The sequence below is a fragment of the Jaculus jaculus genome, chromosome 1 (assembly GCF_020740685.1).
Source record: "Jaculus jaculus isolate mJacJac1 chromosome 1, mJacJac1.mat.Y.cur, whole genome shotgun sequence".
Lineage (NCBI taxonomy): Eukaryota > Metazoa > Chordata > Mammalia > Rodentia > Dipodidae > Jaculus > Jaculus jaculus.
The window spans coordinates 215,013,430-215,036,767 of NC_059102.1; the positions used below are offsets into that span (position 1 = coordinate 215,013,430).

Genomic DNA, 23,338 nt, shown 5'->3' on the forward strand with positions numbered 1-23,338 from the left:
TACAGTTTATTTAAGAATGGTAAATCTGACCATCTATCAGATTTAACATATAATTTATCCTGATATGGAAGGTGCTATTAGTACTTCTGGTTCAGGCCTATATACCAGGTTTATTAGGCAGATACTGACCTGGTGTAATCCCAGTTACCTTTTGAGATGATTTTCGTCTATTATGCTGCTCCAGCTTGAGTCCTGCTGTGGGTTCTGGTTGGCATGGCTGGGTCCCTGGACTGCTGCTCTGTTCACTGGAGCTGGGCACTGGCGGTGGGGGTGGGGGGAGGCTTCCAATGCTGCTCTAGTTCTCTCGCTGTTCCATGTGTTCTTCTGCCTTGTGATCTGCTCCTCCGTTGTTCACTGCTGTTCTCCCTTCACGTTTCTTGAGTTTGCAGAGCACTCCGGTGTGAATGGAAAATCCCCTCACCTGGCTTTACCTGTGGCTCAAGCTGAGCCTGGTGGCTGGCTAGCACATGGTCCCATGGACCTGCTGGAGCCACTTCTGCCAGCCCGAGTGGGCTCTGGATGCCCTGGATCTCTCCTACTTCTCTGCTGCTGTTTCAATTTCCTATACACCTCACTCTTTAGTAAAAGTGTGTATTTAGCCTTTTTTTTTTTTCTTGGCTTTTTCCTGCCTAGGCTGCTTTGGTGTGGTACCTACACCACCATCTTAACTGGAAGTCCTCATTGTGCCGTTTTTCCTTACTGCTGTGTAGAATTCCATCATGTAGATATACCACATCTTGGCTATCCATTCTTATAATGATGGAAATCTGGTACCAGCACAAGGGTGAAGGAGATAGACATGGAGCATACTAAATTCCTACCAAAACAGATACCCAGAGACACAAAATCCCAAGACCTCATCACTGAAGCAGACATAAAATGAACCCCAACACGGCTCAGGGAAATTTGTATAAAAGGGGGCAGAAAGATTGTTAGAGCCACATGTTGGGTCATTATGCAGAGACATTGCCTCTTACCCATAACTGATGGCTAGCCCCACAATGCATGACCCATATTCCCCAATGAGGAGGGTCCCTGAGGAGGTAGGAGGATAGGAAGGAGGCTAATGATGGTACCAACATGTCTGTGTACATACTGTGTACATAACTAATAAAAAAAAAAAGAAAAAATTCTAGGGGCAAAGGAAGAACTCACTGGGGAGATAACGGAACAGCCAGCAAGGTGCAGGTAATCTTGGACCTGATCTCCACTGACAGATGGAACACCTTTTTCAAAAATCAGAGATACTGGCCTCTTGTTCCATAGGACAGAAAAAAAGGGGAGAAAGTTGAAGTGAGAAGAGACATAACCTGAAGTGCTAGCACTTTCTTCTGTTATGTGGGAAAAGCATACTCATTTATTCTGTTCTGTAGGGAGGACAGTCACTCAAGAGTTTTTGTTTGATCTGTGGCTGTTACTTATGTAAAAACTGCAAAAAGTTACTGTTTAGAGTTTCTCATTTAAAAATCATGTCTATTTCAGACACATAAACACAAAAACACATATGCATGATGCCTGAACAATCAGCTTATACAGAATACCAAATTGTGCCAAGAAAGACTTTCATGGTAAATCAACATGTGAGATTATATAAGATCCTTACTTTCTTGTATTACTTTCTCTTTGAAAGCCCATCTCTTTCCTAACACTCATATGAAAAGAAGATTATAACTGCCTATCCCTGAAGAGAGAAAAAGAAAGACTTCAAATGAGAAAGATATGTATGCCATTAGATATTTTCCTACATTAGATTTAGCCACATAAGGAAATTTCTAAAGCCTCTGAAATAGTATAAGGGTTCTGGAGTATTTGGGCTTATTCAGTGTATAATAGCAGTCTTAACTGCATAGAAATTCTTGAAATAGAACTTTCTTTCAAGTTGACAATATCCACTAAAACTTTTTTTCAACAAATACAATGCAGCTTAAAATTCTGATATCTACTGCTTTGATCTTAAAGGCGAGATTTTTTCAGTAAAATAAACATTTTCAAGCATGATCAAAGTCAAGAATTACTAGCTAGAATCAAAGCAGGAATATAAAATTTAGTCAAAGAAACCTATGTGTGAGTCAGAAGTTATGATCATAGATGAGAGATGTTACTATATCATGCCCTAAAATACCTTTCAAGACAAGAAGACCGCAAAGGCCTTGCAGAGACCCCTTCTCAGTCATGGTGACCATTCACTTCCTTTTGGAGAGTTGTTTGGAGTGCTGCTGTTCCTGAAATAACCTCCTTTTAGTGTCAAGATTTAATGTTGAACTTTCATAAAGGCTTCTAAACCCTGGCATTGTCCATATCATGGCTGATGATACTTTGTTGTAAGGTCATGGAATGATGTTTAGCAGCATGTCTGAACTGTACCCATGAAAGCTGACCCACCCCCTCCCCAAGGTGACAATTAAAATGTCAGGACTTATTGCTAAATGCTCTCTGGGGGCATAAAACACACCTGATTAAAATCACTGCCTCGGATAATAATGAAATTGCAAGTGATGGTTGCAGGTTATAAATGCTTCCTTCTCACAGTAGGAGGCAACATGATATTGACCTAGGAGAAATCAGCCTGGGTATCAATGGCAAGCTTAGTCCTGGATGCTTCTTTGTAAGAGATTTGGAGCTAGTCATTTTACCTCTTCAAGACTCCATTGCCTCATTGCATTCCTTTTCAAATACTGTATGGGGAGGGTGCATCTTTGGAATTGCTGGGAGTTTGGTGGAGCAGATAGTCAAAAACAACTGACACAAGGAAAAAAAAAAGTTTAGAGACAGGCATTGGAGGGCTTGGCGAAGCTTTATGAGATGGTGTGTATATGTCCTGTATGTTTCCCATGTGCAGCACAGGGTAAGAGCAGTGAGACTTCCAGGACCAACACACCCACTACTCTGTCTCATATAGACTTGCTAGAGACCCAGGGTTCTACTACCCTCCCTCTTTCCTGTGAGACTGAAGCCATTCCCACTTCTTCCTTCCTCGACCTCCTCCATGTTTTAGTTCCAAGAGGCTTTTCTCTGCTGGAATGCCTCCTTTGTTTACCCTGTATATGAACACATGGAAAATATCTATAACATCCCAGTCCAACTGGGCTTCTGGCAACTTTGTAATGATAATTTATGTTAGGAAAGGTTCACATTTCAAAACTGTCCTATCTGTTTTGAAATAATGAAGTCATTTTCCAAACACAGTAAGTCCAAGGGTTCTCTGGGCAAGTGTTCCAAAGTCCCATTTAAACACCCTTTAAAATTATCCACACTAAAATCCTAAGATAAAAGATTCTTGTTGCAAACCATTTATTTCCTTTGGAACATAAAATAAATTTGATACAGAATATCAGAGTGTTCATTGTATACAAAAACAAAAGTTGAGATTGTGTGCTTTTAAAATAAAAACTCAATTCTTGCAACCAAACCAGGTTTTACAAAAACTCCTTGCTTCTGGGATAAATCCTTAACTCTTCAGTTCCTTTGCTCAGTGTGTGGATCCTTAACCCTCTGACCCACACAGTGTGCTTTGAGTATAGGAAGATGTCTTTTAGAAAATTTCACTGCTATGTTTGTCTACTTAACAGTCAACATTTTGGCCAATTCTGTGCAAATATGAATTAGTTTCACTGAATGGAATCAAGCAATGTACAGCCAACTCGTGATCAATGGTGAGTTTGGATTTCATGTTGTATGAGGATTCATATTTTCCATTCCAATACACTACTTATTTTCATAAAGTTAGAAGCCTGCACTTATGCAACATTTTATACCTAACAATGACTCATGAATTACTACTGTAGATACCAGTATCCAATGAACTCCCAGGGTTAATTTTCTTTGCCCTCCATGAACCCTGTACAAAAGCCAAACACAGGAGGCAACTGCAGTAAAGAATGCCTCCTTTCCTGCTTTTTTATATATGTAGCCTTGACTATGTGGAAATGCCCAGGCCACAAACGCAGATGGCTGACATGATAAGTGTCCCTATTCTCCCTGGACACATATGACATCTTTTATTATTGTTGTTATAAGAGGAATTGGTACAAAGATCTTCTGTTGGGCAGAAAAAACCCCAACTTCCCATCTCTTTACTCCAAGTGAAATAGCAGCATTGGGTCCTAATGAGTGAGCAGGTGAGGCCACAAGAAGTGAACTCTGAGATACAGAGTTCCAGCAGGAGCAGGACGATGAGCACGATCCCTGGTACTTTGCTGGAACGTGGAGTCTCTTGTCTTACAGCTAGAGGGGAAGGCAACACAACCGAGTCACAGTCTTTGGGCATTTTATTTCACAACCAACAAGCATGTAGCACCTTGATTATCTTCCGTTCAGATCCCCCACGTCTTAGTGCAAAAAGCACATATTGGAGAGGCACTGTCCTCTGCAGCTCTGTCAGCACTATATCTTTGATCCTTATGCTAAGGATGTGAGGTAGAGTCAACTATCCACAGTTTGCAGAAGAGGAATTAATCCCATGACTCTATATTTTATTTGAGACTGAGTGGTAAATCTGGTACAAGCTGGCCTCTTCCTCACTACCCAGCCTCCTCATGCTGATGACATCACCAAGGTGCCTCCATCATCACTCTGTGTTTTCTCCAAGATCCAGTCCACATACTCTGCAACTTTGGTGTAGACACCTGGTTGTTCCCTGCGGCCACAGCCTTCACCCCAACTGGTGATTCCCACCAACTGCCATCTCCCATCATGTTTACACACTAAGGGGCCACCAGAATCTCCCTGGACCACAGTAGGCAGGAAAAGACAACAACAAAATGTTATAACATGGGTAATTCAAATAAATGACTTTTACATTTTGTGGTCACACTTAGCATAACACCAATATATAGCACACAGCTTCTCAAAACACTTTAAGTATCTCCAGTAGATATGATTCAAATTGATGTTTGGTTGCACGGTTAGTGTATTCCATCTTCCTTTCGGAGGAAAACCCAACAAAGAAATGTTGGCATCGTTATCTCATCATCAAATTCATCTAGTATTATGTTTTAGTGTAATTGTGACAAAGTTTTCCTTAATTATGACAAATACCTGTCTGGATTGTGTCATATCTACTACTATAAATGTACATGATGGGCATTATGTGTATACTTTAACATGGTAAAGGTTATTTATCAAGTCATCAGCTAATTTGTCTCAGAATTTAAAAATAAACTGTGATGAGGGCTGAGGATATTCGAACCTGATCGTAAATCACCAGAACTCACTGAAAAGCCAGGCAGGGTGGTTGGTGCCTGCACTCTCAGTTCTGGGGAGGTAGAGACAGAAAGAACCTTGGGGCTTGCTGGCTAGTCAGTCTATTTGAATCATAAGTTTCAGGTTCCATAAGAGACTGTCTTGAAGCATAAGGTGGAGAATGATTAAAGAAGACACCTAATATCAACCTCTGGCCTTCACACTTATGTACATACATGTGCACACACACAAACACACATAGAGACATGCATACATGTAGGCATAAGAAACTACATTAACATGAAAGTAACCTGTAATGTTATCACTATTGGAAATTTGTCTTGAGCTATTTACAATGAAATGTTGTGTATTGTTTTGTTTTCATAATCAAATGCATTACCTTGCATGCATCTTTCCCTCCTTCTTTGTAGCCAGCACATATCATCTGTTTGGTTATAATATAATTTTTGTACTTTTTCTGACATTCTTCATTTTCTACCAAAGGAAGCTTTGCCTTTTGTAGAGTATTTTGCACTTCACCTGTGAAATAATCAATATGTAACTCCAGAGATGGAAAATTTAATATTAAAAATTCAGAGGGAAGAGCCAGGTGTGGTTGCACATGCCTTTAATCCTAGCACTTGGAAGGCAGAGGTAGGCAGATCACCACGAGTTTGAGGCCACCCTGAGACTATATACTGAATTCCAGGTCAGCCTGAGCTAGAGTGAGACCCTATCTCAAAAAAGCAAAAAAGAAAAAGAAAATCAGAGGGAAGAAGACTGTAGTATTTAAAGTAAACCAGAATTGTTCATTTTTCATTAGGGACATAATTTTTCTGAAAACAGTCAGTATATGTCAATGGAGTTACACATACAGAAGTAACAAGAAGAATAAGGGGCTGGAGCTGGAGACAACAGAAGTGTCCTATATTGGCAACTGTTTCTAAGAATGTTTCATCAGCTATAATCCAGGCTGAACAGAATCTTTACTTTCATAACCTCTTCCCATCCTCTTGTCTCAACAGAAAACCATCAGCAAAAAAAAAAAAAATCCTTTATTCATTTATTACCTTTAATGCATGACTTCCAACATTTTGTCTTTGTATTCAAAATTATAATATAAATATTTCACTGGATTTTTCTACTTGGGATCCCTCCCTTGCTACCCTTCTCAGGTTTGGAGCTGTTCTGCTCTAGTCTTTCTTTCTATCTTTTCTCTGTCTCATTTTTCTTTTTTCCTTCCTTCCTACCTTCTTTCTTTCTCTTTCTTTCTTTTTGAGATAGGGTCTTGCTCTAGGCCAGGCTGACCTGGAATTCACTATGTAGTCTTAGGTTGGCCTTGAATTTACAGTGAGCCTGCCTCTGCCTCCCAAGCACTGGGATTAAAGCCATGTCCCACCATGATTGGTTTCCTTCTACTCTTTCTTATTTCTCCTCTCATAGATGAGAACAGGCTCATTCAAGGTGGTATGACCATCTATTTATTTCTACTCTTTCTTAAAATAAATTTCTCATAATTTACCCCTTTTACGTTTATGAATTCTTTACTAATCATAAGAGCTTAAGAGCTACTGTCTTGAGGAGTTCTAAGCATAGCCAGAGCCCAAAGGGGCTTCAGCACTCCCAACTCTATAACATAGAGAGCAAACCCTATCAAGCTATCAACTCTGGGTCTCCTCAAAATATACTCAACTTCTCTTGCTTCACCCAGCATCACAAAACCCTAGATACCTTTTGCAGTACAAAGTTGTGACTCTCTCATTAGTAGAGGAAAGTCTACAGTGATCAGCACTATCCTGGCTTATAGCATGACCTGGAGGTCTTATTACCCACAGAAAAGGGGTACCTTCCATATTATTTTTATAACTTGAGAAGGTATATAGGCATATTCATTAAAAATAAATTGTATAACATGTTAAAAATATAATATGAAATATATTTATTAATAATTTATTAAAATAAATCCTAAACATCTAACCTCAGAGGTTATTATTATTTGTGTAAATAAATTTCCATGTAAAACATTGTATTTATAGATAACCCTACTTTTGTCCCAATTCCCCTGGGTACATATTGGGAAGCTTTCTGATTTGCTTTTTTTGAAGATGACTTTCATTTTATCCTTATCTCAATGTATTGGTCAAGGTTGTGGAATTTTTGAGTTAAATCAATATAGGACTGATATAGTGTGGTGGTTTGATCCAGGTGTCCCCCATAAACCTAGGTGTTCTGAATGGTAGGTTCCCAGCTGATGGATATTTGGGAATTAATGCCTCCTGGAGGGAGTGTATTGTTGGGGATGGGCTTATGGGCTTTATAGCCAGTTTCCCCATCCCAGTGTTTGGCACACCCTCCTGTTGCTGTAGTCCACCTTATGTTAGCCAGGGGGTGATGTCCACCCTCTGCTCATGCCATCGTTTTCCCCTGCCATCGTGAAGCTTCCCCTCCAGCCTGCAAGCCAAAATAAACCTCTTTTTCCCAGAAGCTACTCTTGGTTGGGTGATTTCTACCAGCAATGCGAACCGGACTGCAACAGTAAAGGAACCATGGCAAGAGCTTGGTCAGCCTTCTCTTTTTTTAAATAATGACATAAACATTACTTTTTTTCTATATGTGAAGGACTTAATTTAGAGAAGAAGAATGGTCTGTTTCCAGAAAAGGTCAAGGGCAATTAGAATAGTTGAAGTCTCCATGAACAGAAGGTCTTAACCTGGGATCCATGTAATCACGTGGTCCACAAACTCACAGATAGAAAAGAACATCTTTTTCCTATAAACTCCAAGTGAAGTCAAACACCCCCATCAATTATACATGCAGGAAACAAACACAGCAATATTAGCACCACCTCTGCCCTTGCCATCAACAGGGATCACAGATAATTTTGAATTATATTTTAGTTGTTACAGAAAAATAAAAATATTATTTATGCCTATCACTGCTTCAAAATGTGGCAGATACTATAACACCTTGCTATTTAATATGCTAATAAAGAAACATATATATCACTATGTCACATCCTTTGAGATGTATTGAAAACTATATTATAATCTAATTGTTTTACTTGATAAACCTATGTGTTTTATTTAAGCACTCCACAGCATCTTTAGAGGAGTTTACTGGCTTCATCAAATTTCAGGAAAAGTGCACAAAAACAAAAGATTAGGAACTATGAAAAGAATGATGATGCGAGATTGGCATACAGGTATCAAGGGAGATCATGGTAGACAGGAACCCCATGAATACTGAGAACTGAATGAACTTCATTGGCTTGTTAGCTCTGTAAGGACATAGTCTTATATGTAGTTAGGCAAATCATCACTATTAAGAAGTAAGGTGCTTAAACTTTTAGAGCAATGAAAAGCATGTCTTTAGGAATTGTTTAAGCATTGCTTGGGAACAAATAGAAGATGATAAGGAAGGATCAAACATTAGAAGATTATTAAACTGATTTACTCCATGTAGGTTAACATGCAAGACTTGTTTCAAAAACAGTATTTAGCCGGGCGTGGTGGCTCACTCCTTTAATACCAGCACTTGGGAGGCAGAGGTAGGAGGATCACTGTGAGTTCAAGGCCACCCTGAGACTACATAGTGAATTCCAGGTCAGCCTGGACTAAAGTGAGACCCTACCTCAAAAGCCAACAAAACAAAACAACAACAACAAAATGTATTTAAGTGGCAGGGTGTACCTTTTTCCTTAGTGTAGCCCCATCCAGTTACCCAGCAGTTGGTATAAATTGCATGTGTATCTCCTTTGGAAGGCAGGCATATTGGTTTTTGGAATTCTGAAAAGGAATTTCAACTTCATAGTCATTTTCATGTGACATTAGCATCAAAATTAAATAAAAATTCAGAACCCAAATTTACTGTCAAAAGCACTTGTAAGTTTGATTGTTTTATTTAGTATATCCTGTGGCATAGTTTACACTCAGAGCAAAAAATCAGACACTTGTGCCAGACAGTGTGCTTTACCCTAATTACCTCAAATTTTACAAAAAAAGGCAATGATGAAATCACCGTATTCTTTTTACAGAAGACATTATAGGTGTAAGGAGAAAAACAAGTTGCCCTAGGTCACATAAGTGTTAGTGAACACTAACAACTAATGGTATTTGAGGGCATTCAGTATCTGCGGAGCAGTGTGCCTCCAGAGTCCAAGTTATTCCTGGGAATTAACACTTGGTCTCAATTCCCCTAGATAATCCTAAAGTTCTAAGGCCAAGCATTTGTACCCCTGCTACTCTTGTCAAAAGAAACCCAGTGTTCCCACATGGAAAAATATTTTCTACTCCTACTATTTTAATGACATAAATGCAGTTATATCCTCTCTTAAAAACTAATTGTAATTTCTTGTCCTGGATTTTATGTCAGGTCACAGGATCTCCACTTCTCTGTCTATCCACCCTTCCCCTCAACAACACCAACCACAACATAAAAACAGATCTGTCCTCTCATTCAAATTGATATGAAAATTTACACCAGTACAATTCAGCCATTCCATTTTTCCTTAAATATGCTGCATACCCGTATAATTCAAGGGAGTCTGCAGTTTTATTAAGGCGATGTCATGATTGCCTTCTGAGATTTTATATTTCTGGTGAATAATAAGCTCTTTTATTTTTGAGAATGGAGTATCTTTTTTAATCTCTGACAGATTTAAAATACCACCATAAATGCGCCACACGTCCGGGTAGGGAATCCTAAGAGAGAGAGATGAATGCATAAGTAACATTGGCATTATTCCTTGTTTCCCCTTTAACTTACAAAAAATTAGAGGAAAAAAACTACTCCAAATTACATTATAGCAATTTATCAGCACTTATAGAAGCAGTATTAGATCTCCAAATATTTACTCACAAGACAGCTTGACTGTTTTTGCACTCAGGATCCCAAGAAATTTTTACATGACCCTAGTTATATAAGTATACAAAATGCATATCTAAATCAAACATTTGCTGATAATAAATCATAAATAACTTTTACTTAAAATAGTTTTTTTATTATATATGTGATTTTTACCATTTATTAAAGATACAAATAAATTTACATGCCAAGATGTCTGTGCTTTTTTATTTTTATACAAAAATTAAACCTTGGCTGAATATTTGAGACTACAAAACAGAAAGCATCATCAGTTGATCAACAGTTTGATTTTACAATCTGCAATGCAGAAATGCTACTTAGCATAAATACCAAGTAGCAAATGGTAGAAGTAGATTTTTGGTCATTGTAGAAATTGACAGAATTTCTCTCCTAATCACAAGGCAAATTCATTTAATGATATTTTATCACACTCCAGTCAAACAGTGACTCTTACAGTCAAGCAATCAGCATACATTCTGCCACTTGTATTCTGAAGAGTGCTGGAAAATGTTAAAAGTCTGTGTTTCTTAGTTAAGATATTATGTGTGTACAAGAGCAGAAAACTTTGTATGTACAGTAAAAACCTCACAGTTCAAATCAAGAGCAGTTGGTTCCCCACCATGGCTGTGTGCCACTATTGCACTTGTGTGGGCATCTAACTGATCCCCTCAGTGGTAGGAGACCCATAGCTGGAGCTGGGAAACAAGTCAGAACCATACCAAACACAAGCCCAGTCTCCAATATCAAGCTACCATCAATCATGGGGTACAAGAGGGCCTACACCTATCAAATTCTCTATCAAAAAAGTAAGTGTTATCTCAATTTTCTGGGTGCTAACTTATTCTCCATTGGAGAATCTGCTTCCCTTTTTCAGATAGATGCAGGTCCTAAGGAGAGAGCTGCCCCAACATACCTCAAAAGGGGCCCGACTGAAACTAAGGAAAATTGGCCAAACAAGTAAGGATGATGTTTTCCTGTGAACCAGATACCAGCACAAAGGGGAAGGAGACCAACACAGAGAAAAGTCAACTCCTACCAAATCAGAGAGCCAGAGCCTCAGAGGTCCCCAACACCTCAGCACTGAAGCAGACCAAAAATGAACCCAACATGGCTCAGGGAAATTTTGTGGAAGAGGGGGTGGAAAGAATGTCAGAGTCACATGTTGGGTTATGATTTGCAGAGACATTTATCATACCAACAACTGTGGGCTAACTCCATAATGCACGACCCATTTACATCAACAAGGAGGGTCCAATGGGGGTAGATCATAGATGAGCCTAAACAATGGTACTAAACGGCCTGTATTTGCTGAAAAGAAAACTAATAAATTAAATTTAAAAAAAACACCTTGAAAGATTTAAAACACCAACAAATGTTAAACATTAATTAAAAAAAAATAGTTTACATCCTCAAAAAAAAAAAACCCACAAAACACATCACAGTTCATAACATACAATAGTCTTGCATCTTGCATCTGAACAGAGTGTATCAGGCAGTATTTTTTGGCATTGTATAGCATGACAACATTCACAGTGCAAAATGTGCAAGTGTTCAGAACCAGCACTGCAGTATAGTCAACTGATGTCATGTGGGCGAGGGCTACCAAAACAACTTTGAATTTTCCATTCATTTTGGTTGTTGAGGATGCATAATTTTTTACTGTGTTTACTGCTTTGCGACCCCCATGTTCAATTACATGGCTTCATATAGGACATTAGCCTACAGCTCTATCATTTAAGACATTGAAAATACACATTTGTGTAATTACCTCCTGTTTACTATAAGAATGTAGCTGCCCCCGTCTAAGAAGAGTGGGAAAATCAAGCTCAGTTCACCAACAGAAAGCAATTGCTTTCTTTAAATTCATAACTGTCTAGTAATTAAGGGGGGAAAGGAACAAAATAGCTTTTTACAGACAAGTTAGATAGGAATAGAAGCCCAGAGAGAACCAGGAGATGCCACCCTGAGCTGAACTCTGTGAGACAGATACCTGAGCACTGTAATGAGACCCAAAAGTTCAGCCAGAGAATACTTTAGCATCTCATTATAGTTTGGTTTCATGCAGACATATCCTTCTGAATCACCAGTTTAGTTCCAAAAGTTCCATGTCTGATAGAACATAATTCCTTCCCTGGCTCTCAAAAATGCCCAATTTCCAGAAAATTCAACTATAGTGTACCTAAAATTAGCATATTTCTCTTCAATCCATAAAAGTCCATATTTCCAAAAATTCAGGACCTTGGCTTCTTAGTGGGCTGCTGTGCTTCCTCACTGTGGGAGTTTTTGCTTCTATAAGCCCACTTCTGCTTGAGACACCTTGAGACTCCTCTATATCTGTCCTTAGATTCTTACTCTGACTAGACTAAGAACCTCTGGAACTATCGAGTCTGGAGAAAGAGCTCCTCCTGCTCTACAGAACTGCAGCCATGATGTTCTACCACACACCTGGGACCAAGGGACTGGGGGTGGAACCCTCTGAAACAGCCAAAATAAATATTTATTCCCACTAGGAATTTAAGTGATAGATACAATACATAACTACAGTGACTATTTCCCAATTCAGGACTTTTTCTTTTGGGCTGAGTGAAATAAGTGTCCATGCTACTAGATAGCAACATGGAGGAGCCATGCTGTCTTTTCAACTGGACTTCTGCCATGTCTGCTGGCAGTGTGCTAAGTCCTGATTTACACAATGTATGCTGCCCTTTGAGGTTAGAAAAAGAGTAAGTTTTACTCAAATAAAAATACTTAGGGATCAAGAGAGATGGCTCAGCTGTTAAAGGCAGTTGCTTGTTAAGCCTTATGGCCCATGTTCAATTTCCTAGTACATAAAGCCAGATGCACAAAGTGGCACATACATCTGAAGTTCATTTGTAGTGGCAGGAGTGCCCTGGCACACACTCATGAGCTCTCTGACTCTTTCTGTCTCTGTCTTCCTCCCTTGTCAAATAAATAAAAATGTTTAAAAGATACTTTGAAGGATGGAGAGGTGGAAATCATTTGCAGTGGCTAGAGGCCCTGATGGACCCATTCTTTCTTCCCTCTGTCTCTTTCTGCTTGTAAATAAATAAATAAATAAAATATTTTAAAATTTTGATTTGTCTTCATTCCTGAGGAAATTGTCTTTTACTTAATACATTGCCCATTTCTATACTTCATATTAAATGTAATTATTCTAACTCATTTTATGAATAATTTTTATATTCAAAGTATATTGTTAAGCATTTAGTACATAATATGATTGAATGCTATTGCTCAAATTTTTAAGTAAAACTCAGATTAACAAATTTTCCAAGGACACACTGATATTACTTGCATAGCTATGATTCACACCCTATTCTAACTACAAATTCTAAGTATTAAATTAAATTAAATTAAATGTATTTATCAAACAACAGTAATAATTTAAAAAATGCAAACCAAGTCAAAATATCACTTCATCCTAATATGAATGCATATATCAAAGCAAAAGATAATATTGCTAGCAAGTGCACAATTTGATGAGAATAAAAAGTACGGTAATCATTATGGAAAAGAGTATGGAGGTTCCACACAAAATAATAATAGAGCTATATTATGTTACATTAATACCACTCCTGTACTTTTATGTAAAGGAAGCTAAGTCACTATGTTGATGACACATCTGCAATCCTATGTTCATTGAAACTCTGAAGGTCACAATAACATGGAATCCTAAGCACCCATGAATGACTAATGAAAATGTTGTGCGTGTATAACATGGGATATTATCCAGACAATAAAAGGTTGTCATTGAAGACAGCATCAGCACAACTGGAGCTATCATGTCATGTGAAGTAAGATGGGCACAGAAAGACAAATGTTGCACAATCTCACTCCATGGTGAAATATTTTAAGCAAGTTTACTCATAGAAGTTGGAAGCAGAATTGTGGTTACCAGTTACTGGGGTAGGGGAGAGAGGAAAGGAAAGGCTGATCAGTGGATCATAAATTATAGTTACATAGTAGTAAGAGATTTGTTTTCACCATGCACAGGAGAGTTCTATAGATAATAATGTGCTGTGTATTTCAGAAAAGACAAAATAAAGGATTTCAATTTTTTTAACTAAAAAGAAATATGCTTGAAGAATTGGGAGATATCACTGTGTTAAAGGCACTTGCTTTCAAAACCTGCCAATACAGGTTAAGTTCCCTAGCATCCACATAAAGCCAGATGCAAAGTAGCATCTGTGATTCCAACATGCCTGAAAATGAGAGGAACAACAGAAGAATCTGAAGCTCATGAGCCAGCTAGTCTGACATTCATCTTCACTCTGGAAGTTTGTTTGTAGTGGCAAATGGCTCTGTCTCAACAACGATAGAGCACAGACAACTTGAAGTTGTTCTCTCTCCATATACATGTCAATGCATGCACACACACACACACACACACACACACACACACAATACATTTAAAAAGTTAAAAACAAAGATATTTGAGGAGATAGTTTTAACTTGATTTAAACATTAAATGAAATACATGTATAAAAACATCAAAGAGTAACCCATTTATATATATGATTTATTTATGTATCAGTTAAATTAAATTTAAATAAGATATTTTTTGTTTGTTTGACTAGCTTATTATTAGTTATATATATGGTGTGTATATAGCCATGATGGTATCATCATTAGCCTTCTCCCTGTCATTCCTCCCCCGTCCCAATGGATAATGGGTGTTGCTAAACAAAATAATTTTTTAAAGGAATAATTCTCTCTTCAAGACATGGGATAACAGAGAAACATTATGGATTCTTCAAAACAAATAGACAAGATAAGTTGCATCTACAACTTACCCATCAAAGCAATGGGCAGCAGTCAGAATCCACTGATTTCCAATGAGAGATCCCCCACACAGGTGGTTTTGAGCTGTCAGTTTCACTTGCAGGCTGACCTGCCAGGGCCACTCCCCCAAAGAAGAGTTTGTTCCTCCCACAATGCGAGAATTTGTTTTTGTTGTGCAAACTAAAAAGTGTGGAAGTGCATGGTCAGGATTGGAAGTGAATCAAGTCCCCTCCAGCCAAAGGAAAGGACATATGTATTTCCATCATGTGAGACTAAACAATCAATCCCAACATGGACATTCCTTCACAAACCTTGCTCACCAGAGCTGTCACCAGCTTTACACAATCTCAAAGAGTAGCCAGAGCTCCCTTGGGCCCCATAGGTGATCCTAGTTGGAGAACCATCCACAGATAACCTTAAGGAACATTTACACCTGGATAACATAGAAGGGATAAAATTAACCCTTCAGCAAAGAGAAAATTACAGGATCATCTCCTCAGTCATCAGGAGAATGTCTGCTTACTTCTCTCCCTTGCAGTCTCCTGGGAGTAAAGAGTAAGCAAAGAACTGACAGCGAGTTTTCTTTGTACAAATCTCTTGGCAAGCATTTACTCCTTGCACGAAGGTCACATTCAATTCTTCTCCTCCAAAGTCTACTCCAGAGTAGATTTTGGAATGACAGGGTTCTAGGTCAAGTATGAACATAAAAGGAAATGAGACAAGCAATAAACCACATGTACAGAAGTTTATCGTGTCTTTAGGCATGGTTCATCACTATAAGAAGATCCCAAGATCTGTTACACATGTCTAATAAATACCATTATTGAACCACATTACCAGGCAAAGTTCTTCTGCAAGTGGAGAGGCTATGTCCAGATATTGTATTTTCTTGAGGAGTGAAGGAACTTGGTGTCCCACTTTCAGAAGTCTTAAGGAGACAAACATTTCTATTTAAAAATAAGTGAGAAAGAAAACTGTATTAAAGGGATCACGCAAACACAAAAGTTTCTCATATAAAAAAACAACATAGCGAGATTTTTTCTGAGAACTTTCTTCTAAACACTCAAAAATCATACAGATTAAATGTTAAATGAGCTGCATTGCTTACTGGAGAAAACTAATAGGTACAGATAGCCTAAAAAGAGGACAAAGGGGAAAAATTCCACTTTCTAATTAGTAAAAGGAAAAACTAAAAACCCATCAAAGAAAAAATTACTTGGATTTATGCTGTTTATTCTATCATATGCTTCTGTTGGTTTCATCTGGTAAGGAAGGAGTTATCAAAGGGTGAAGCGGTCAGAACAGAACCTTGGTCAGGATAAACAAGGCACTTAAAGGATATCCTCCAGAAAGCTGCTCTCTCCTCCAGCTAATTGTAACCTTCATGTCAGTGAGAAAGGTACTTGATCCTTTTTATTTCCCTGTATTCTCTTTATTGACTCAATGGTATGTTTGTCTTATGTAAGAGAAGTATGTAAAAAAGCCTGCTAATCTTGTAACCAATCCGAGCCTGTGAGAAAAGGACCTACTTAAACTATAGGTGTAAGTCTCCAGGGAAGCCAACAAAGCTTCTTTCAGATCTCCGTGTGTGAATGCAAGAGGCTGAAAGAGAACAGGGTCTGCTCACTAATGCTCACCTTTGCGATTCTACCTTCCATGTATGCGTATAGAAAGTAAAGAAGAGGCAATTGGGATGGTAGGTGCAGATGGTTCGACACACAAAAGCATCCGGAGTGATGATTCTGGCCACATCTAGGTCTGCAAATTCAAGATGTTGGAAGAGATCCATGGGACAACCTGTGAACTCACCAATGAGAAACATGCCTCAGTCCACGACATGATGTTGAATTTATATCATCACCATCACAAAAGAAATTACGACAACTGATTCTTTTCTGCACTTAATATTTTAAGCTAAGAAATTGCCTGATACAATGTGTCCAAACCTGTGGTTTGTCATTTGTTGGAAGCTTTCCTCTTCTGTTTCTTCTCTTCCACTCATGCCTTCTGGACCTTCTGCATTTTTCATCCAAGTTATTTCATCCATGTATGACATCCTTGCCAAATGTGTGAGGCCACTCAAATCATTACCTTCCTAGTACCCGACATCTTAAGCTATACAAGACCCTCTTTTCTTTGTAAGATACTTAAAACCTGGCATTTTGCCACAGCAAAAGAAAGTAGGCAAAGTACAGAGTACAGATCAGAATACATGTGAATCAAGAGTACTATTTCCTCCAACCACAACTTCAAAAACGCTCCTAGAAGAAAACACAGATGTTAAAACAAAATAATCAACAGACTTGAGCCAACAATATGGCATGGAGCAGAGAGAAGATACGTGGAGGGAAGGAAGAGCCTAATAGGAAACATGTTATTTCTGAGCTACAAGTTTTCATGGAGAGGTCACAAGTCCATCACCCATCACCCAATACTGGGAGTGACAGGAAGCCAGCACTCAACACTGTACAGTGAATGGTTTAGTTTCAATAACATCTGATTAGAATCTTGATAAGTTAAACATAAGGGAATTTCATGGCAATTTTCTGAGTAATTCAATTAGAATTACCTCTATGTCTGAAACAATGGGGTTTTATTGATTCATCATGATAGTCATTTTATTAGATATAGACACCACCAAGAAATGACCTCCAAGTTTTCTGTATATCACTGTACTCTCTTTTCTATTGATTTTGTTACAGGAATATTATGATTAGCTAAGAGGCTTTAAAACTTAAATTTATTATCTTATAGTCCTAGAGAACAGAAATTCAAAATTACTCTTACTGGACTCCAAACAAGAAGTTGGTAAGGTTTTCTTCTTGTCGAGGGGTCTAGTGGTGGACCTACCCATTCCCATACATTTTTCATCTTCCTGAAGTCACCTGTATTTTCCTGCTCATGTACTCTTCTTATATTTTTAAAGCCAGTGGTGTAACCTCTTTAAGCTTGTCTTTCTGTTGTTGTCTCTGTAGCTCTCTTTCTGTTTGTGTGCATGTGTTTCTTTAACCTTTTGCCTCCCTCTCTATCTTTCAAGCATCATTGTGACAAGATTGAGCACATTCAGGAAATCCAGAACAATTCCTATTTCAACTTCTTAACTTGATCACTTCTGCAAAAACTCGTGTTTTTGTTTTTTTTTCTTTTCAAGGTAGGGTCTTGCTCTAGCCCCTGCTGACATGACCTATAATTCTGGAATTCAGTATGTAATCTCAGTGTAACCTAATGGCAGTCTTCCAACCTCTGCCTCCTGAGTGCTGGTATAAAAATGTGCACCACTACACTTAGCTCCAAAGACTCTTACTAAAAGACAACATATTTCCAGGTTCTATGGAATACCACATTGCTATTTCTTGGGAACTCTTATTTTGCCTACTACTAAAAAGCAAGTTCATTGACATCTAATTACCAATTTCTGAAACTGCACAGGGCTTCAGTGAGAATCCAGACACCACATTATTCAGCATCTTTATGCTGGTAGGTGTTCCACTTGGACTGTGTTTTAATAGACAGCTGTTCCTGAAAGTGAAAAAGATGTTTTCCTATTTTTAAGGTGCATGCAGCTGTGTAGATAATATTTGGCACTAATATGATCCATGATCAGTGCAAAACAACTAAGACAATCAAAACAGTATCCAGATAGTGCATGGACTAAGGGCATTACTAATCAAACTGAAACTCTTTTATTCTGCTGAGGGAAGTCCAGAGTGAGATATTCTATGACATTAAGCCTTTATTCTACACATAATCTCTCAATGGACAGAATGAAATTTACCATCTTTAGGGAAAAAGAGGACACTAAAAATAAATAAGTAGACAAAATTATTTGGACTAAATAACTGATTAGTTTTTATTTGGAGGGAAGTAAATAATGAAGAGTCCAATTAACTCCTGAAAACATTATCATAAAGGACAATTAAAAATTTTACTCACAGGCTGGAAATATTGCTTAGTGGTTAAGCACTTGCCAGTGAAGCCTAAGGACCCTGGTTCGAGGCTCAATTCCCCAGGACCCATGTTAGCCAGATGCACAAGGGAGCCCAAGTGTCTGGAGTTCATTTGCAGTGGCTGGAGGCCCTGGTGTTCCCATTCTCTCTCCTTCTCCCTCTCTCTCTCTCCTTCTTTCTCTCTCTGTCTCTCTCTCTCAGGGACATAAATAAAAATAAACAAAAAAGTTAAAAAAAGAATTTTACTTACCTGTACTCTACATTGTGAAATGCTTGTGTGGCATATGTGAAAAATTGGCAGTGAATACTATTGGTGCACAATTTTTGACAATCTTCAACACTTTCCACCTTAGATATATTAAAATTTGTCCCTCTCATGTCAATCCCTTCATAAATGTCTCTATGGCAAGCTGAGAAAATTACAAAATGAGAAAAAAATCATCAATTTACCTTCCTTGAAGTAGCTTACTATTTCAGTAGGTTGATTTTCAACATTAATATCCCATTTTTTGGGGACTGTTCTAATAATAAGATTAAAAATTTTTATTCCATCCTTATATTATCAAACTCTGCTTCAAATAAATACATTGAGTTTATTTACCTAACACTTAGAGTACCAGTATTAAGAAGAGTGGGCTGTTTTGCTTCCTATGCAAGGTGTAGGCAACAATATAGGTGACATTGAACACTGAAATTATCAGAAAGATTGCTGTAGATGAGAAAATGGGTTAAGAGTAGAGGTAAAGTACTTAGAACCAAACTTTTCATTATGATTGTCTGTCAATCCTTTTTTTATACTAAAATTGATCTTAACTATAGACACTTTTTCTTCTTCTGAGGGAATTTTATTTATATTAAAGATGTTTGGGGGAAGGGCTGAGTATATGGCTTAATAGGTTATATTGTTTGCTGTGCAAACATGAGGGTCTGAGCAGGACTTAGTTCTATTCCCAACACCCACTTAAACAGCTAGCCATGACCTCATATGCCTATAACCCCAGTTCTGTGGGGAGCAGATACTAAGAAATCTCTTAGGCCCACTATACAGCCAATTAGACAAAAATCAAGTGTTCCAGGGTCCGTGAGAGACTCTGTCTCGAGGAAGCATGTAGATGAGGAATAAAGGACTGTCAGTGCACTCTCTGATCTCTATATGCACACACATGGGGAACATGTATCTGCATATACATGTGTACATCACACACACACACACACACACACCACCACCACCACATTACACACATACTGCACACACATGCACACAAATAAATAAATAAATAAATAATATAAACTTAAAAATAGATATTTTGGAGAAAGCTAGAAAGAAACCAAGCTCAGTGAATATGATTAAATTTGGGAATAAATTAACAACTAGGCAACATTGAAAGAGGCATAATATTTTTTTCTTTAAGGTTTGTTGAAAGACATAATAATAAAAATAACATTTAATTGAATAATTAATTTGCACCCAATTATGGTTGTATATTGATTTGTTGTATATTTATAACTAAGGCACTCAAAGTATGTACGTATATATTGACAAAGTGGTGTTAGAAAGCAAATTGGAAACACTTGATATTTGAACTTACAAAAATAAGTGTGTAAAATAATGGTACATTTTAGTGACAGGATCTCAGCATGGTTATTTTAACATTCTACCAACCTATCATCTGAGAGTCTTCATTTGATTCAAATTATTTAAGAAAGTATAGAACCTGGTTCCCAAGACACTAGCAGCAACATATATTAGAATTAAACTTGTACCATGCTGAGTTTCAAATGCTTTTTAAGAAATATTATTTTGCCTTCCTTTTATGCAAGTAATAGAAGAATCCAATTGGAAAAAAGAAGGGGTTTGATTGGAAGAGTATGGGAGGGGGAAGTGCGGATCATGGGAGGGGATTGTGATCATGGTATATTATCTACTCTTATGGACGTTTTCAAGAAAAAGTTAAAAATTTATTCTTAGCGAGACTTAAAGAACCTAGTGCTTCAGTTTGGGCTAAATTACATATAACAAGCTCTCTTAAACCATGACCCAGATAATTCTTTGCTGTGGGTGATTGTTCTGTGTTTGGGGGTTTATAACAATACGCTTGCCTTTCCTCACTACATATAGTTGCATCTTCTCTAGTTGAACAACCCAGAATATGTCTACATATTGCAAAGTGTTTTTTGGCTAGGAAAGCACACAATCACTGTTGCTTGACAAGCACTGATAATAACTACCAATTATTTTCTCATGAACTTGGAAGTGCTTGAATTTATTTAGTTGTGTCTTATGGGAAAACAATAAGAAACTAATTGTATACATATTAACTTTTTGCAAATCTTACACTGTATATTAGCATCATAAATAATATTGCTGCACTGACTGACAAAGACAACAGCATGATCAGGATAAATGTGTCCCTTTTGTATGTCCAGAATACATCCTCAGCTCTGTTATCTTTCCTTCTATTTTTTTCTAAGTCATGGTAATAGAGATGTCACCCAAAATTTATTCTGCTAGGTTCTTTTTTAACACATATTTAGTCAAGAGATTCACATCTTACCACTAATCAGATGGCCACATTGCTTTAAGGAATGTCCAGAAATTGCATTTGCCCTATGCATTCTTGGAAGAGTTCCTGTAATGCTGTCTTTCAAGAAGCATCCAAACCTAGTTTTTAAAGAATGTTCACTTAGGAAACAGAATAAGAAACATATACTGAGAAAGAATCTAGCATTTTCTATACACTAATAAGCAAATCCTGGGATAATGAAACTTATGTCAGTTCTTAATACTTGTTGAGAAGGACACTCTTAGAAACAATTCCACATTTAACAGACTCTGTAATTCCTAACAGTATTATTTTTTATTGCACTCATAATTTTTGAAATGCAGAAGGGCAATGGTTTATTTTTAGGTACTTGGGGCCAAGCCCATCCACAACCTCTAGTCTCCCCACATCTGTTTTTTAGTTTACTTTGAGCCAGGGTCTTACTAAATTGCCCAGGTTGACTTTGAACTTAACTATCCTTCTTCTAAGTAGCTAATGTTGATTATTCTTATAAATAAATTATTAAAATTAAATCAACAAGTATGTAATGTTCATCTTGCATGTTAACTCATTATAGTGTACATCTAATAGAAGATTTTTTCTTTGCCATCAATTCTAGGACCTCATTCAACTTTTCATCTGGTAAATATGATGCAGTCTGGGTTTTCTGTACAGGTTAACATGCAGAGATCAGAGAACACATGTACAATTTCTAATTTTTAAATTCAAATAGATTAAAGATGAAAGACTTATGTATATGAAAATTGGGCAAGATGTTTCATTTTGGCTATTGTCAAAAATGAAAGAAAATTAAGAAAATTATGGCTGTGGACAATAAGCACATTCACAACCAAATAAAAATTTTAATTAACAACTATGTTTATAATACTCTTACACTTCTAAACTGCCAGTTAATAACACAAACACAAATACACACACACATACACACACACACATACACACACACACACACACACACACACACACACACACACAGAGAGAGAGAGAGAAAGAGAAAGAGAGAGAGAGAGAGAGAGAGAGAGAGAGAGAGACATACACACAGTACCATAAAGGATTAAATTGGTCCACTAGAGGCATCACTTAGGCCTACTTTCTCTCACTGTCACATTTCTAGATATCAACTATATCCTATACAAAATTTCTGGCTTATTTTATACTTTCTTAAGACTCTACTGCCCATCAGTGTGGTAATAGATCAAACGATGAAGGGTATTTCCTTACTAAGGTGGACTGTTTGCCTATTACTAGAGCCTTTCTAGGGCCAAGGATTTTTCTTGAGGTTAAAACCTTCTACCACTTTAAGCCAGGGCATTGATTGTTTAAGATGATACATTCCAGGTCCAAAAGCTTCTGGCTCAGTAGCTCTATTCATGGCCTACGAGTTTACTTCTTTTGGGCCCAGCTCCTGGGGATTTTGATAAAACTGGCCTTTGAACCCTACTTGAGAAATGACTCTGAGGAATGCTATACCATTTAACATAAAGCTAGTAACATTCTGAGAAATGACTAACTCTATGATGATGAAATATAACCTTTTACCTTTTCCCTGGCTCATTAGTTGAGCTCGCTGACAGAAAGCTGAAGAGCAAACACCTGGGGTGGAAAGTGCACATCATCTGACAGTGGTGGGCATCTGGGCTGAACAAGGCAGCTATGTCCCCACCTCTGAAGAAGGCATTGTTATATAGTTGAGTCAGACATCCTATGACATAATCATTAAAATTACTTGGAATGAAGGTAACAGGCATAATAGAAATACATTTCTGTTGTTTTTATCCATCTTACTTCTTCCAATGACCACTAAACAATATTTACTTGACTTTATAGAAGTCTAATGAAGCCTACTAAAGCAAAAATTTGGACAATATATAATGATGTTTAAAGCCATTTCCTGAGCACTTATGTGCAAAATTTGTTTCTTTAAACCATATGATAATTTACACATAAGTTATTTCCAACAAAATACAACAAGAGGGCTTG

At 37.6% G+C, this 23,338-nt stretch overlaps 1 protein-coding gene across 1 annotated transcript; it reads right to left on the minus strand.

Annotated features, from left to right (window-relative positions):
- Positions 1–4,696: 4,696 nt before the first annotated feature.
- Klkb1 (kallikrein B1) lies at positions 4,697–22,974 on the minus strand. The gene is made up of 12 exons (XM_045139642.1): positions 22,898–22,974; positions 21,350–21,456; positions 19,045–19,204; positions 18,257–18,366; positions 16,485–16,644; positions 15,685–15,794; positions 15,371–15,533; positions 15,168–15,280; positions 14,859–15,027; positions 9,706–9,881; positions 8,871–8,966; positions 4,697–4,725 (listed from the first exon to the last, which is right to left on the minus strand). The coding sequence occupies exons 1-12, from the start codon at positions 22,972–22,974 to the stop codon at positions 4,697–4,699; spliced, it is 1,470 nt and encodes a 489-aa protein (XP_044995577.1).
- Between the last annotated feature and the right edge of the window lie 364 nt (positions 22,975–23,338).